Source organism: Watersipora subatra, chromosome 7 (assembly GCF_963576615.1).
Source record: "Watersipora subatra chromosome 7, tzWatSuba1.1, whole genome shotgun sequence".
Classification (NCBI taxonomy): Eukaryota; Metazoa; Bryozoa; class Gymnolaemata; order Cheilostomatida; family Watersiporidae; genus Watersipora; species Watersipora subatra.
Window position 1 is genome coordinate 25,540,558 of NC_088714.1, and position 14,385 is coordinate 25,554,942.

A 14,385-nucleotide genomic window follows, 5' to 3' on the forward strand; every position below is an offset into this window, starting at 1 on the left:
GACAAACCCACGAACAGACTGAGAAATATATACAATATTTATATATATATATAATATTTAATATATATAATATATATACTCATGCGATAGGCAGTACTGTTTTGGCTATTGACTCCTCATCAGTGCATCTCAGAGCAAGCAAGGGAGACAAATCCCTTTGCTAATGAGAGATGACTTCCTGCCATGAAACAGCTAGGTTTCCTCACAAACTTTAAGATAGCACATGTGCGTTCTTGATATAATGATATGCATAATTATATATAATAATGTATATATAATTATATGCAATTTTATTTTCAAATATGTATATAATTATATATATATCATTACATGAAATTATATATATTATTATATGAGTATTGTTATATTTAATTTTATATATTATTATAAATATCTATAGACATTGCACCCACGGGATACAATTTTCATCCGTTCCAGGGTTCGTATCGTATATTGAAAAACCTGTAAGCAGGCGCATATAAACCATTGTAATTATATAATGTAAACACTCCCTTGTAAAAATCATACAAAACTTTAAAAAGTGCTATACATGTTAAAAATTAGTAAAAAAATAGTAGGTTAACTTTAGTAACTATGGTCACCTATAGTAATTTTATTGTATTTAGGTTGTTAGGATCTGCAATAAAAGGTAACACTATAATGCAGTTCTTAATCAGCAGGGAACTACCCCCCTCCACCAGAGAGAATTTTTGTATTTTAGGGGGGAATTTGGCAGTTTGCCAAAGGGGATTTCTGTGGCACCAGTTTTTCTTATATAAAGGGCAGCGAGGAGTGAAAGAATTTCAGTAGTTTCAACAAAGCCAAGATCTAAAACTATGGAAAAAGTAAAGATTGTTACACTACATGCATATACATACCTGCAATATTAATTGTTCAGTTACCAATTTGGTTTACATAACCGTATAACATTTTGACAATTTGCTCTGTAGCCTAACATATGTATGATGTTTTGCTCATGTAAATATTGATCGTATTTAAATATTTTGATTGCATATCCCATATTATAGGTGTTAGAAATGTCAAAAACAAAAAGATGAACATATGATGATTCCTACTTAAACTATGGATTCACTTGTATGATTAAAAGCGGCATCAAAGTACCACAATGTGTTTGGTGCATGAAAGTGCTCCTTAATGACTCCATGAAACATCATCAACTTAGGCAACACTTAAGAAATAAACATGCAGAACACATGGATAAATCAAAGCCATTCTTTGAAGCTAAAGAGAGAGAACTCAAGCGGGCAAAACTGGATTCTACTGGCAGCTTTCATATCCAGGCACAGGCCATTACCGAGGCATTCTATGCTCTGTTTTACCGTATCGCCAGAGATAAGAAGCCACACACCATAGGTGAAACATTAGTTAAACCTTGTCTGCTGGTGTGTACTAAGATTATTCTTGGAGACACAGCCGCTCAAAAGATAGCTGATTTATCCCTCTCAGAGAGCACAGTGAATTCGAAAATCGATGATATGTCTGCGGACATAAAGAGGCAAGTAATTGAAAAGATCAAGTAATCTCCCATGTTTGCCATTCAATTTGATGAGTCAACTGATGTTGCTAGCATTTCACGCTATGTACACAGATAGACAATTGAGGAAGAATTTCTGTTCTGCAGTCCTCAAACAGAGACCACCACAACTGCTGATGTTATGAACCTGGTTTCCGACTTCTTCAGCAAAGAACATTTGGACTGGGGCAAACTAATTGGAGTTTGCACTGATGGTGCTCCAGCCATACTTGGCTGTCTTGCTGGATTTGCACAGTTGGTAAAAGAAACAAATCCTTTAGTGGTGAGTACCTATTGCTTCATTCATAGACAAGCACTAGCAGCAAAAACTCTTCCCAAAGGATTGCAGGAACACCTTTCTTCAGTGATTAAAGTAGTAAACTTTGTCAAAGGCTCTGCTTTGCAAACACGCCTCTTCCACAAGTTATGCAAAGATATGGACGCTGTGCACTCATCACTATTGTTCTACACCAAAGTTCGATGGTTATCAAAGGGTAACATGCTTCTGAATTTCTTCAATCTACGAGCAGAGGTCAATGAGTTTTTGAAAACTCATAACAAACCTAAACTACTGGCTTCAATGCAGGTGGAAAGCTGCCATCGGTCTCTTGCTTACCTGGTTGACATATTTGGTTCAATCAATGAAGTGAACACAAAGATGCAAGGTAGAGACAGAAATGTGTTAAATGTAACTGGTGGTATCAATGCATTCAAAGACAAGCTCAAACTCTGGGTGGAAAGACTGGCTACTGGGAATGTAAGAGTTTCATTTCCAGTTCTGCATTCATTAGTTGACAAGAAAGCTTCTTCCGCTTCTTTGCTAACCGACATAAAGCATCACTTCAACAGCTTGATAGCAGAGTTTGAGAGATATTTTCTAAAGTTAGATCTTAGGACAGAGCAATTGATGAGCCTGACCCGAGACCCTTTCAGGCGCAATGTCCACGAGGTTCCGGAACAGCTTCGGGAGAAATTTTTGGAGCTGACAAACAACTCTGCATTAAAAGATGACTTCAAGGAGCTATCAATAGAGCACTTTTGGGTTCAGACCTAAAGATTGTATTCCAACATAAGCCTGACCGCTTTCAAGATGCTCATACCATTTGCTTCCAAATATATCTACGAGTCAGCATTTTCAGCAATGCTAACCATAATGAGCAAGTCTAGAAACCGCCTGGAAGTAGAAGCTGACCTACGGTGTGCCCTATCTACAACAACTCCTAACATCAAAATTCTGGTCAGCTCCAAACCAACGCAGAAATCGCACTAGTCTGCAGACTGTCTTACAATGATAGATATATTGAGTTTCAATATACATTCATTTCTAATATTCCATGTAAATGTGACTGTGATAAAAGCATATACACATGTGTATATATGTACATAAGTTGTATATGTACGTGTAAATAAAGTTCACTATTTAGTTGCATTGCAATATTTGAAGGAGTTGGGAGGGCGGAATTTCTGTCTCTATGTTTTGAAAAGGGAGAATGGGGCAAAAAAGGTTAAGAACCACCGCTATAATGCTTCATGTCTAGTATGTACCATAGGGGATTTTTACCTCCAAGACAGATGTACGTATAACAAAAACTTTGAATTCATTTAAAAAAATTTAGTTAACTAAACACCCACACTTAAAGCTAAGTTTTAGGATATGTTTTTAACTGTTTTATTGAATGCCAACTTTTTACCACAACATTTTTATTGCTTTTTAGTTTGGTCTACGTTTTCACTACAACTTTTAGCAAACCTGTTTAAATTTCTTTCAACATAATTTGGCAAGAAAGCCCGAACAATGCTTTTTCATAATTACCCCAAGTTGATTTTTGTTGGCAGGTTAAGAAAAATTAACTGGCCAGTGACCTGTTTGAAGGGATCCATCATCAACTTGTCTAACGATTTTAAAAAAAACTTCGGTTTTACACACAAGAATTGTTCAACTGAGAAAAATTGGTCATCCTATCTCTTTCAGGCGTTGTGAAAATATTTTCAGCAAAAAGCTTTTTGATGTCTTTATTATTTTGAAATACGTAATAAGCACATCGACTTCCAAATTTGAAATCGGGCCAATCTTTTGTTGATTTCGTATGGTGAAATAAAATTCACATGGTGAAATAAAAGAAATTATCTTGCTCCAGTTCGTAGAGTGAAAAAATCGTATATTAAGGTAAATGTATCCTGACGGTGCACTTTATATATACTAATGCTCTTTCAAGCAGGATATTGACTGAGAGACTAAATTTATTTATTGATAGTCTCATGTACAAAAATCTTTAAAAACTTCTGAAAATAATGCTCTTTTGCATATACTGTAGAGCTTATGGCTACTTAGTGAAATAGTACTTTAAAAGAGATTAATCAACTATGCACTTAGAAATATATTAGCACACTTCAGCAAGTGTATTGCTGGCTTTGGTTGCTTGGCCAAAACAAATTTAATTATACTCAGACTTTAATATAATCATGATGAAATTAAAAACAATTTTAGAATTAACAACAAAAATTACAGTTTTTTTAATCAAATTTGTATACTGCAAAAACTTGAATGCTTAAAGATATGCTTGTAGTGCTAGGAAATTGGTTATTACACTCATAGTTATGTCCATTAAATTATTTTGATTGTCTTATATTCAAGTTTTAAAAGTAAAAACTCTGAAGTCATTAGCTTATATTAAGCATTAAGAAGAAAAATTCATTGTTTAATATTTTTTGTTGATTTTAAAATAATTTTATAAACTGCAAAAATGACTTAGCTAAGGCATCTCAATCTATAGTCTACAATAAATATCTCAGTTTTTTGCATGGTATTTAAGCAATACATGTTTAGCGTTTTCTAGGAATTTTCTCCTTTTATTGAGCAAAAAATATTGAAAGTATGCACTTCATCTGAACTGAGATTGCCACACTCTCAACCTACTCATAAAAAGTATTGCTTGTAATTGATCATTTTATTTTTATGTGTTTCTATTTGTTGAGTTTATTCGAGACTTGCCTTTTCTTTGTCAAGAAAAAAAATTATGTAATCAACCTGTTGTATAAATACTTAACTGTGTAAACAGATCAAAATTAGCGGTAAATTATTATATCACACATCCACCTCATACTATAATTAATATACAACTTATATGAAATATTTGGCGCTACACCATAGCATTTATATTTTTAATATCTGTTTACCCTAAATGACTTGTTTTTGACTGAAAATCGTTAATAATAACTCATAAATTTTTGTGTTCAATACAATCAAATATAAAGTTTAACCGAAGAGGCCGTCCAAACTTTTAAACCACACACTAATATACATGTTCAAGTATAGGCCTATTTTGAATAAACAATCACTCTATTCATAGGTGGGATTTGATATATTCTTGTTTCATCGGTCGATGAAAAGTATATTTCATCACATAAATACAATTATAAGACTACACTTAGCTTGTGCATAGTTACAATATACCGAATGTTAACATAACTAATGTGTAGGTAAGCACTTGACAAGTTTTTTAGTAACTGCTGCTCACCAAAGCAAATTTTAGTAACCAAGTTACTTACATTTATTTATTTTTGCCATAGATTTTTATGAAAAGATAACTTTTTTCACGCAATGCAAATTACATCATTGATTAACTCAAAATATTAACCAAAATGAGCCCAAGTACAATTAGGTCTCAGCACCGAAGTTTAAACTTGTGGTTGTATTTTAAATATTCATTAGGCATGTCTAGAAAGCACAACAACCCGCGTATATAAGCGAAACATACCACAGGGTTTACCAGCACTTGTTCCATAGTTCACAGAGATGAAAACTTCCTTAGAGTTTATCTTTTGTACAAGGTCAACTTTCCACCAAGGTCCTAAATCGTTTTTCATGGTGGATATGCTGCTCAACTTCATGTATCTATCGACAGCTCTACCAGCATTATCAGCGTTGCTTGACTGGTCAGGCACTTTACTCATAGCATATGTAGTTGTAATCTGTAAATATTACAGTTGCTAACTTTTTAAAGACAAACTTGTACACAATTATATTAATTTTCATCAGAAAGTATGAGTAATTTTCTAAAATTTGCAATTTTTTTATGTTAGGGGTGATCTGATTATGAGGATTCAAGATTAAAATCAATAAAACTTGAAAGCAGTTGAAATTTTCAGATCAAGCTCAAGTCCAATGTTTAGTTCTATAGTTGCTGAGAGACCGACGTAATAGAGGCGTGTAACACTGCAACTTAAGCGTAATATTCTGTATGAACTGTTGCAACGGCAACAACTAGTGATGTCGTTTGCATTTTTTCTGAACAATCTAACTAATGAATTTTTTTAAATTCTAATTCTAAAACATATTGGCATTACATTAAGCATCACAAGCAATTTTAAATGATAGATATTGGTTAAATTTTAAATGATATATATCATTAAAATATTGGTACCTTCTGATAAAATCTATTAAAATTTTGTATAAGTTCCCCTTTGAAGTAGTTTTCATACAGTTGAACCTATTTTCTATATTTTTTTAACTTTTATTGTTATTTCAATTAAAGTGTCTAGGCAGCAGTCTTTTGTTTTTTGAACAGTCATTTGTTTTAGGCAGCAGCACTTTTGTTTGAATGAAAGGCATAGTTGCCAAAATTATTTTCATGTTGAAAACTTTTTTCTTTTATTACAATAAACATTTCATTAATAATTACAGCAGAACCTCGGGATAGAAAAGCTCTTAGATACCACTTTTTTCAGGTTACTATGTATAAAATGATGTTTTTCCGGTCTCTGGCTATAGTATGCTCTCCGCCTGAGTTTGCAACTAAAAACTATTCAGATCACTACATTTTTGACCAAAATCTTTCCATAATGCACAAGAAAAAACCAGCAAAATGTTGCATCATGTTTATTGTGTTCACGATATTTTACTCACGCTGCACATTTTAGTACTAATATCAAACTTTATTTTATCTGCCATGCATCTCGAAGTTGCTAGTAAGTGTAAATGGAGAAAAAAATGGCTACTATTATTAGAGATATAGTTAAAAATAATAAACAAAATTGAAAGAAAAAAGAGACAGAAAAATAGCTATCAGCAAAAAATCAGAAAGCTATTGGTTGGTTTGAACATTTTGTTAGATTTATTGCACACAAAAATTTAGCAAAAAGTTGCACAAGACATTTTATGGACAATATTAATGGCAGATACATTGGTTATTTCATAAATAGGTGTGTTCATAAATAATGATGGGACAATTAGAGTTATTTGATGCAAACTACACATACTATTTGTTCCTATTATAAAGTCCTTTGAATTAATGGATGTAGTATTTCTTTGGCTTTCAGAAAATATAAAGTTTACTGCATTCAAAATAGTAGTTCCGGAGCTATAAAGTGCAACATGCATTAATGATGGGACATCACAAACATGTGTTTTTCATGCCTTGTATACAACTTTGTAAAACTTCTATGATTTTGCTGAGTTTTAAAGCATAAGGCTTTCAAAAACATTGACCACAAATGCAGGTGGTTTGATTAACTTTGACTTTGGCTTTATCTAATTAAATGTCTCAAACAGCTATCCTGGAAGATGTGAATGATGGGACACTACAACTGCGAATGATGGGACAGGTCTGAAAATGATTTACAAATATCAAGTTACTTAAAGAATTATGTCCATGTTTTATTGTAACTACAAAACATACATAATTATACACACAAAAAACATAATGCTATTTTTATTGATTATGTAATACATTGTAGTGACATTATATAGTAAAATAATAAAAATATATGTTTCTACCAAAGCTATCAAGTAAAAGAAAAAATGTCCCATGTATTTACAAAACAGTATGTTTAACTAGGAGAAACATAGTAGTAAAACTATTTAACAGGTTCCAAGTTTTCTATAAAAATATACTGCTCTCATTTATTTAGACTTAAACAGATCTTAAAAAGCTATGACACACTCATTTCACATTCTGGCTAACCCAACCATGTGCAACTTTGTAAGGTCCTGTTACAACAAGACGGTGAATAAACTGTGTGCCTTTAAAAGCTATTATATTTGATATAACATATTTCATTATAGTTATATATAAAAGCCATTTATATTTGGTAAGCTACGGTTCTTAGATAGCATAGAAACGCCCATCAACATGTTATTATGTTTTGAACAAACACAAAAATTATGAGGCATATCATCAGTCTAAAGGACATACTTGAGCAGGTCTAAGCTCAGCTTGGTTTTACCTATAGGGTTTTTGTCATTGTACTCAGCATTGTAGAGCTCATGTGTCTCCCTGATGCTATGGTAAAGATGGCACTTCTGAACCATTTCTCCATTGATGCATCTACAATCTTTCATACCTGGAGCTTGTCGGCATATATCATCTATTAAGTAGAAAGTTAGAACCTTCTCAACAGGGTCATTAGCAATTGTCTGCCTGCCGTGTCTCTCATCAGTGTCTACTTCCTCAGCTAACTGCACTTCAACATGAAGGGCCAGCTTTATGCACAGCTTGTCTAGATCTAAACGAACTGTTAGGTAGAGCTTTTTGTAGCTTCTGACAGATTTTCTTTCTGACTGTCTGTTTCTGAAGGCACCAGCTACAACAGCATTTTTGCACATAATAAATAAATTTTGAACACATTCTAAAGGTGCAAACAAAAGCTACCAAATATAAAATTGTACATGTAAGGTTTAATTATAAAATATATAATTAGTAGAATAACTTTGACAAAGAAGGTAAAATCTGCTTACTATACAGGAGATAAATTTCAAATTAATGTGTAATAGTGATTTAATAAATACATTTAATGCATAGAGGTACTTGAAATTGGGTAATTTCACAGTTAGCACTTATTTCTTTCTCTTTGCTTAAGTTTTTCCTCTGATTCCTATTCATGCTTATTCTATATCATTGTCTGACATGTTTTCCTTTTGCTTTTAGCGATATTTCTCTGAAGCAGCTGCTTGTACCGATAAAAATACTGTCTTGATTTTGTCATCAGCATTCAGTTTAAATTGATACTCCCTTGTACACTTATTATGAGTCCTGGTCAATTTCTTGATGGGTAGACTTTACACTGAATACTGATATAATAGGTGGTTTCTATTCATAATTTATATTTGCTAACTTTAGTGGGTGTAGTTGCTGTCAAACTCTTAGAAGTCTAAAAGCTAGTAAAAACACATTTGAAGGTCTTTACAAAAACATCAATGATTGTAATTTTAAATCAATGACACTTCTCAAAATATTATTTAAGTCTAGACCATTGGTTCTTAAGTTTTTGGGTTCTTAACCAAGGTGGAATTTCTCCCACTTTGGTGAAGATCTGAGCATTTAACTGTTAGGATAATGAAAAACTACATTAATCATTGATTTGGTCTATATGGTTCAGTTTTACACTCTCTTCAATGCATTAGGATTAGGTTCAAGCTCTTTAGTTGTGACCTAGCGTAAGTAGCCTTTATCGATGTAATGAAAAGTGTGGCTAATTCAATATGATGTTTTTGTTTCTAGGCTGCAAGTAATGAATGCCACTGTTGATGAATAAAAATTTCATACACAAACCATTAGCTATAATAAATGGAAAACTAGATTGCTGCAAATATGTATGTACATGTATGTTGCCAATAGAAAAAGAATGAGGTTGACCTTTTAGCAAATGCATTTAAAATATAATGTTACCACGAATGTTAACTAGATAGCATAGACCCACAGTTTACCAAGGTAGTGACTACATAGGCAGGCAAAAACCATTTTATTGCTGATCAAAGTAATATGAACTACTTTCTTTAACTTTTTTCTAAAAGTAGTGCAAGATGCATGTATTGCCATACATGATACGCAATATTTTACACAATAACGTGTCTTGTGGTTTCCCTAAAACTATGAATTTAAATGTATTAAAGAAATATGAAGAGTGCATATTTCTGTAGTTTAATTAAAACCTACTCTTATAGCACTTGTAATTTAAGAAGTGAATGCTTTACGATAATGGCTTGTGAAAGGACTCATGTAATAGGTTCATGTCAAACAAAACAAGATATACATGTATATACTGTAGCTTTTTAGCGTATGGTTCCCTTTTGCATATACTAGTAGAGGCAGTTCTTATTGCATAATGCATAAATTTATTTTGTGTAGTCTAGCTATAACAACAAAAATTGCTAAAACTTAGAATAAACACAGCATCAATTTGTTGATTGACCAAATTGTTTGAGACAACTATTCATGCTAACACACATAAATGATAGTGTGTCAGCAATTGTTTCTTTTTATGGTCAATGTAAAACTCTCAAATGCGCTGAACAGTTGGCATACAACAAAGTTTTAAATTAAAAACTATGCTAGTAAATTTACATAAATTTGAATGTCACCTAATCAATTACTTAGTAACCTTAACCTGGTTTGGTACATTTCTCAAAGTATTTATAGTGCATCAACATCACTAATATTGTACATCTACTTGTGAATATGTCCAGAAAATAGGCCAATAGGCTGTGTGTACAGAGAATGACAATCCTATTAGCACCGTAACAAAATTGTGGGCACCACAACGTATACACGCTACTTATTTTGTTTGATAGAGAACCTGTTATGCAGAAATTTCTTTGAACATGCAAAATAAAACATACAAACTAGCAACATTATTTTCGAAAAAAAACACAAATTTCTCCTAGTCAAACAGTGAGCTATTACAGTCTGAAATACTCTGACTAGCTCTTTCTACAAAGTAACCCCTTCAACTGAATTATGATTTTACTATCATCTTTAGTGTTGTTATATCTGATATCAGCCATGTACGGATAGACGTAAAGAAATTGGCAAGTTACACCACCACACGGCTTACATAACAAACTCCCAGAGTTACGACATCCACAAATCTCATCTTTGGGATTAGTGCCATCACATGACAACCCACTCATTCCACTGTCTGAACATTAAGAACGTTACATTGGAAGACTCAAGATTATTGCAAAAAGCCAGTAATGGAAACCCAGATTAAAATCCTAAAAACGGCATCACACCCCCAGTCAACGACAACACCCAGACGATAACAAATTTCGTCATGCGGTACGAAGATCCGTGTCTGGTGCCAAGCTACACCCGACAGGGATTAAAACTGAAGATTAAAAGTGATGAAACCCTTGCTGACGGAAATACAACAGGACGTAGCTAGGAACCCCCAAAAATTACAAAACCCAGAATTGAAGAATAGAAACTTATAGTTCCACCATTGGGCACTAAGGCTAACTCTCAACCCATATATAAGGACGTATATTCACCTTCATACTTCACTCTTCAACACAAGCTTCTTTACAGTGGTCAGACGTGTCAGCAGAAGAAATGGAAGAGTCAACTTTAGGAGAACAAAAGGGGGTGACTATATTCTAAGTCTCTAGAAATTTACTTGTATACTTTTATAAGTTTAGTCTAAAGTGCAACTTATTATATATTTTCTTGTTCTTAAATAAACATAAGGTATTGTGAAACCCCTCTTTGCATACCTTAGGAATTTCCTTATCTCAGAGCATAGTCCTAGATTCTCACATCTAGGAGGGTCTTTTATAAGATCCTGAATACTTAATCAACGAAACATTGGTTAACAGTCCTTAATCAGGATTAGGCCTATCTGAGTTTATTATAATAATTTAGCAGTGCATCTGCTCGTGACAAAAACCTGAGCTTACTCCCTAACCATTGTAAGATTACTTGGTAGAATAATCCAATACTATCAATAATCAACACAACAGTGTGCATTGCTAGAATGACAACTGTTAAATTGAACAACATGGCTGCTGCCTCTGAAACCATGTTTGTCCCGCATTGACTATTGATGCCTCAAATTAAATAAGGATATTTCTAGATAGCAATGCAACAATTACATTTTTAAATAGCTATTGCACTGAGAGATTAATTTTACATCGCATGAGCTAACACCTTTTATCTTAAAACAGATATTTATTAATCATGAAATCATTTCATACCTGCTGATCACATCAAACCAGGAATTAAGGCAAACATGTATACAAACAGTAGGCCCTACCACATTCAATTTTTTTAGCCTAATTTAATATTGAAATCAAATTAAATTTGGATTTGCCTAAATTTGTATATAAAGGTGACATGACCGCACAAACTATTATTGCGCTAACAGTAGAATTTAACATATTACAAATTGGGGTTCAAATAACATTTTTGGGTAACTTCACCCACATACTAGATTTTATCAAAATCTTGGAGTTGTGAAAATGGATTAAAAGATTTGCAATCTTTGCAACATATCAACATCAAAAATACTATGATGCTACATAAATATATTAAAACCGGTCAGCTTTTACAACTGAAATATCTAAACATTTTACATAAAATATTTTCATCCACGAAAGAAGAGGAAGCATTAACAGGGTTTAAACAGATTCCTTCCAAGAATAGTTAATTTTGGTGAGTAATTTTTCAAATTCTCCACAATTTGAAACAGAAAAATTACGTGGCGTAATTTTATAGCGGTTGATATATGGTGATTCTCAAGTAAATAAATTCAAATTGGAGTCATAGCAATCTATTATGTTGAGTGATCAAAACCAGAATATGCTGACAAAATAAGGAACTACATAAAAATGGCAGCCAAAAAAGTGTTTTGCCTTTATGCGTCGACTAAGAGTCAGCATTGTCATCTCATATCACATGTATATGTTTTGCAAAAACATCATCGTTGTCACAGCTTATATATAGTTTGCACCAAGCATATTTACTATATTTAAATTTGGTTTGCTGTTCCTCAAATACCAAAATCCTGGATAAAAAATAAAATATTATGATTATATCGCTGTAAATAACTGTAATTTTGAAATTCCGTCAATGAACCTGTAAAACAAGAAGTATGAATTTCCCATTACTCTAGGTTTAGATCCTTTGCTAGTCAAAAAGTTGAAACAAATACATAATCGCCATAATGAGACAGTTCTAATTATCTGTCTTACATACGGCATAAGAAATATTCATGTTTCATGTCATGCATTTTATAGCCATTACGTAACCTTTTTGTTTTTCATAACATTAAATTTAATGCATAATTATATTATGATTTCACCAAAGTCATTTTATTTGTAATAAATGATGTTATAAGCTATACATGTATATTTATAAAAGTGTTGTAAATACTCGATTTGTTTATGACTGGTTGATAGTTTGATGTATATATGTCCCTGCTTATGCCTGTTTTCACTCTGCAAAGTTGTTTGCTCGGTAAAATAATCTTTGGTACTTCTTGTAACATATTGTTCTCCTTCGTATGTAGTGGTGACGATTATTATTGATTAGTAAATGGTCACACATCTCCTTCATGTGTAATGGTGCTAATCATATTTGGGCATACATCCGTCATGCTTGTTAATGTCTCTCATCAGCTGTAATGGTTAAATGGCTCATATGCTTGATATTTCCCGTCAGTGCATCATGTACAATGCTGTTTGTGGCTGCTGGGTGGCAGTGCTTCAATGCTACTACAATGCTGTCGTAGCAATGCTCCAATGCTTCTAACACTGATGGTTGTCTAGCCTCAAAGTTTTTCAAGCTGACCTGTCAGCGCTTCAATCTTTGATGCATTCTTAGCTGTCATGTCTAATGCTTCGCATTTCTATCTCTGCAGTTTCTCACGCTGACCCGTCAGTACTTCCATAGCTGTCTTTCACACCTTTATTTTAGCATCACAATTATTGCTATGCCAATTTTATGTGATTGCTGTTTTCTCTTACGCCGTTTGCTGCAGATTCCATATTTCATTGTTTCAAACCCTGACACATACTGGCCCTCGGGTGAAGCCAGACCCTAGCTGGAAAATTTGTAGGAATCAGTCTTGATCATCTTTATTCGCCTGTCATAACAATGACCATTATCCCAGTTCCTTAACATTCTATACACATCGAGGTTAGTGGTGAGATTATTGTGTAACAGGGAACCAAGTGACCCTGTTAAACTTGGTTTAACATGGTTTCTTGGTTTAACCCTCCTTACAGCAATAATTTCACCACCAAACTCTCAAGCAATTCTTCAAAATTTCAGACAGAGAATTCCACCAACAATTTGCTCTAAAAAAGCTTTTTAACCGTAACACCATCAAGATGGGCTATAGCCGTATGCCCAACGTGAAGTCTATCATCAACAGCCAAAACAGCAAATTATTAAATCTACCACCAACACCTAGCCAAGATGTACCTACTAAGAAATGCAATTGTAGAAATAAAACACTATGTCCACTGAAGGGAGAATGCATGGTTAACAATATCATCTATCAGGTTACTGTTCGAGCAACAAACTCTCTAGAAACCTACAGTGGTTTAGCATCAACCGAGTTTAAAACAAAGTTCGGAAACCACACCGCATCCTTCCGCCATCGGAAAAAAAGTTTGGCGACCGAACTCAGCAAGTATGTCTGGAGTTTGAAAGACTAGGAGTTTGACTACAACAACGATTGGCATATTATTACCAGAACCGCAGTCATTTACAACGACGAACATACATGTAATCATGCATTGTTGAAAAATACTATATGTTATGTAAACCTGAATGGGCGAGCTTAATCAACCAACGAAGTCTCGTTTCCTCATGCCGTCATTTAGGTAATTTTATGCTTTCTAAGCTCAAACCATCCTAAAGTTTTAATTTTTTAATCTTTTAGCTTATATTTGAATGTCCTTTATAATATCCTCTGAATCCTTTATAAGATCCGCAAGACACAATTTACCATTACTGTCTGATGAGTGCTAAATATTTTAACATCTTTTTAGCATGAAACTCTAAGTTATACAGTTTTTATCAAATTTTACACTGCTGTTCTATTATCTGTTTTATAGATAAGAAAACTTT

At 33.3% G+C, this 14,385-nt stretch overlaps 2 protein-coding genes across 2 annotated transcripts; both read left to right on the forward strand.

Annotated features, from left to right (window-relative positions):
• Nucleotides 1-1,214: 1,214 nt before the first annotated feature.
• LOC137400590 (protein FAM200C-like) lies at nucleotides 1,215-1,541 on the forward strand. Its single transcript, XM_068086920.1, has one exon. The coding sequence runs from the start codon at nucleotides 1,215-1,217 to the stop codon at nucleotides 1,539-1,541; it is 327 nt and encodes a 108-aa protein (XP_067943021.1).
• Nucleotides 1,542-1,676: 135 nt separating this feature from the next.
• On the forward strand, nucleotides 1,677-2,588 carry LOC137400591 (zinc finger BED domain-containing protein 5-like). Its single transcript, XM_068086921.1, has one exon. The coding sequence runs from the start codon at nucleotides 1,677-1,679 to the stop codon at nucleotides 2,586-2,588; it is 912 nt and encodes a 303-aa protein (XP_067943022.1).
• Nucleotides 2,589-14,385: the final 11,797 nt, after the last annotated feature.

Coding starts and splice junctions, on each gene's coding strand:
- LOC137400591 (XM_068086921.1), top strand. CDS start 1,677: ATGAACCTGGTTTCCGACTTCTTCAGCAAAGAACATTTGGACTGGGGC.
- LOC137400590 (XM_068086920.1), top strand. CDS start 1,215: ATGGATAAATCAAAGCCATTCTTTGAAGCTAAAGAGAGAGAACTCAAG.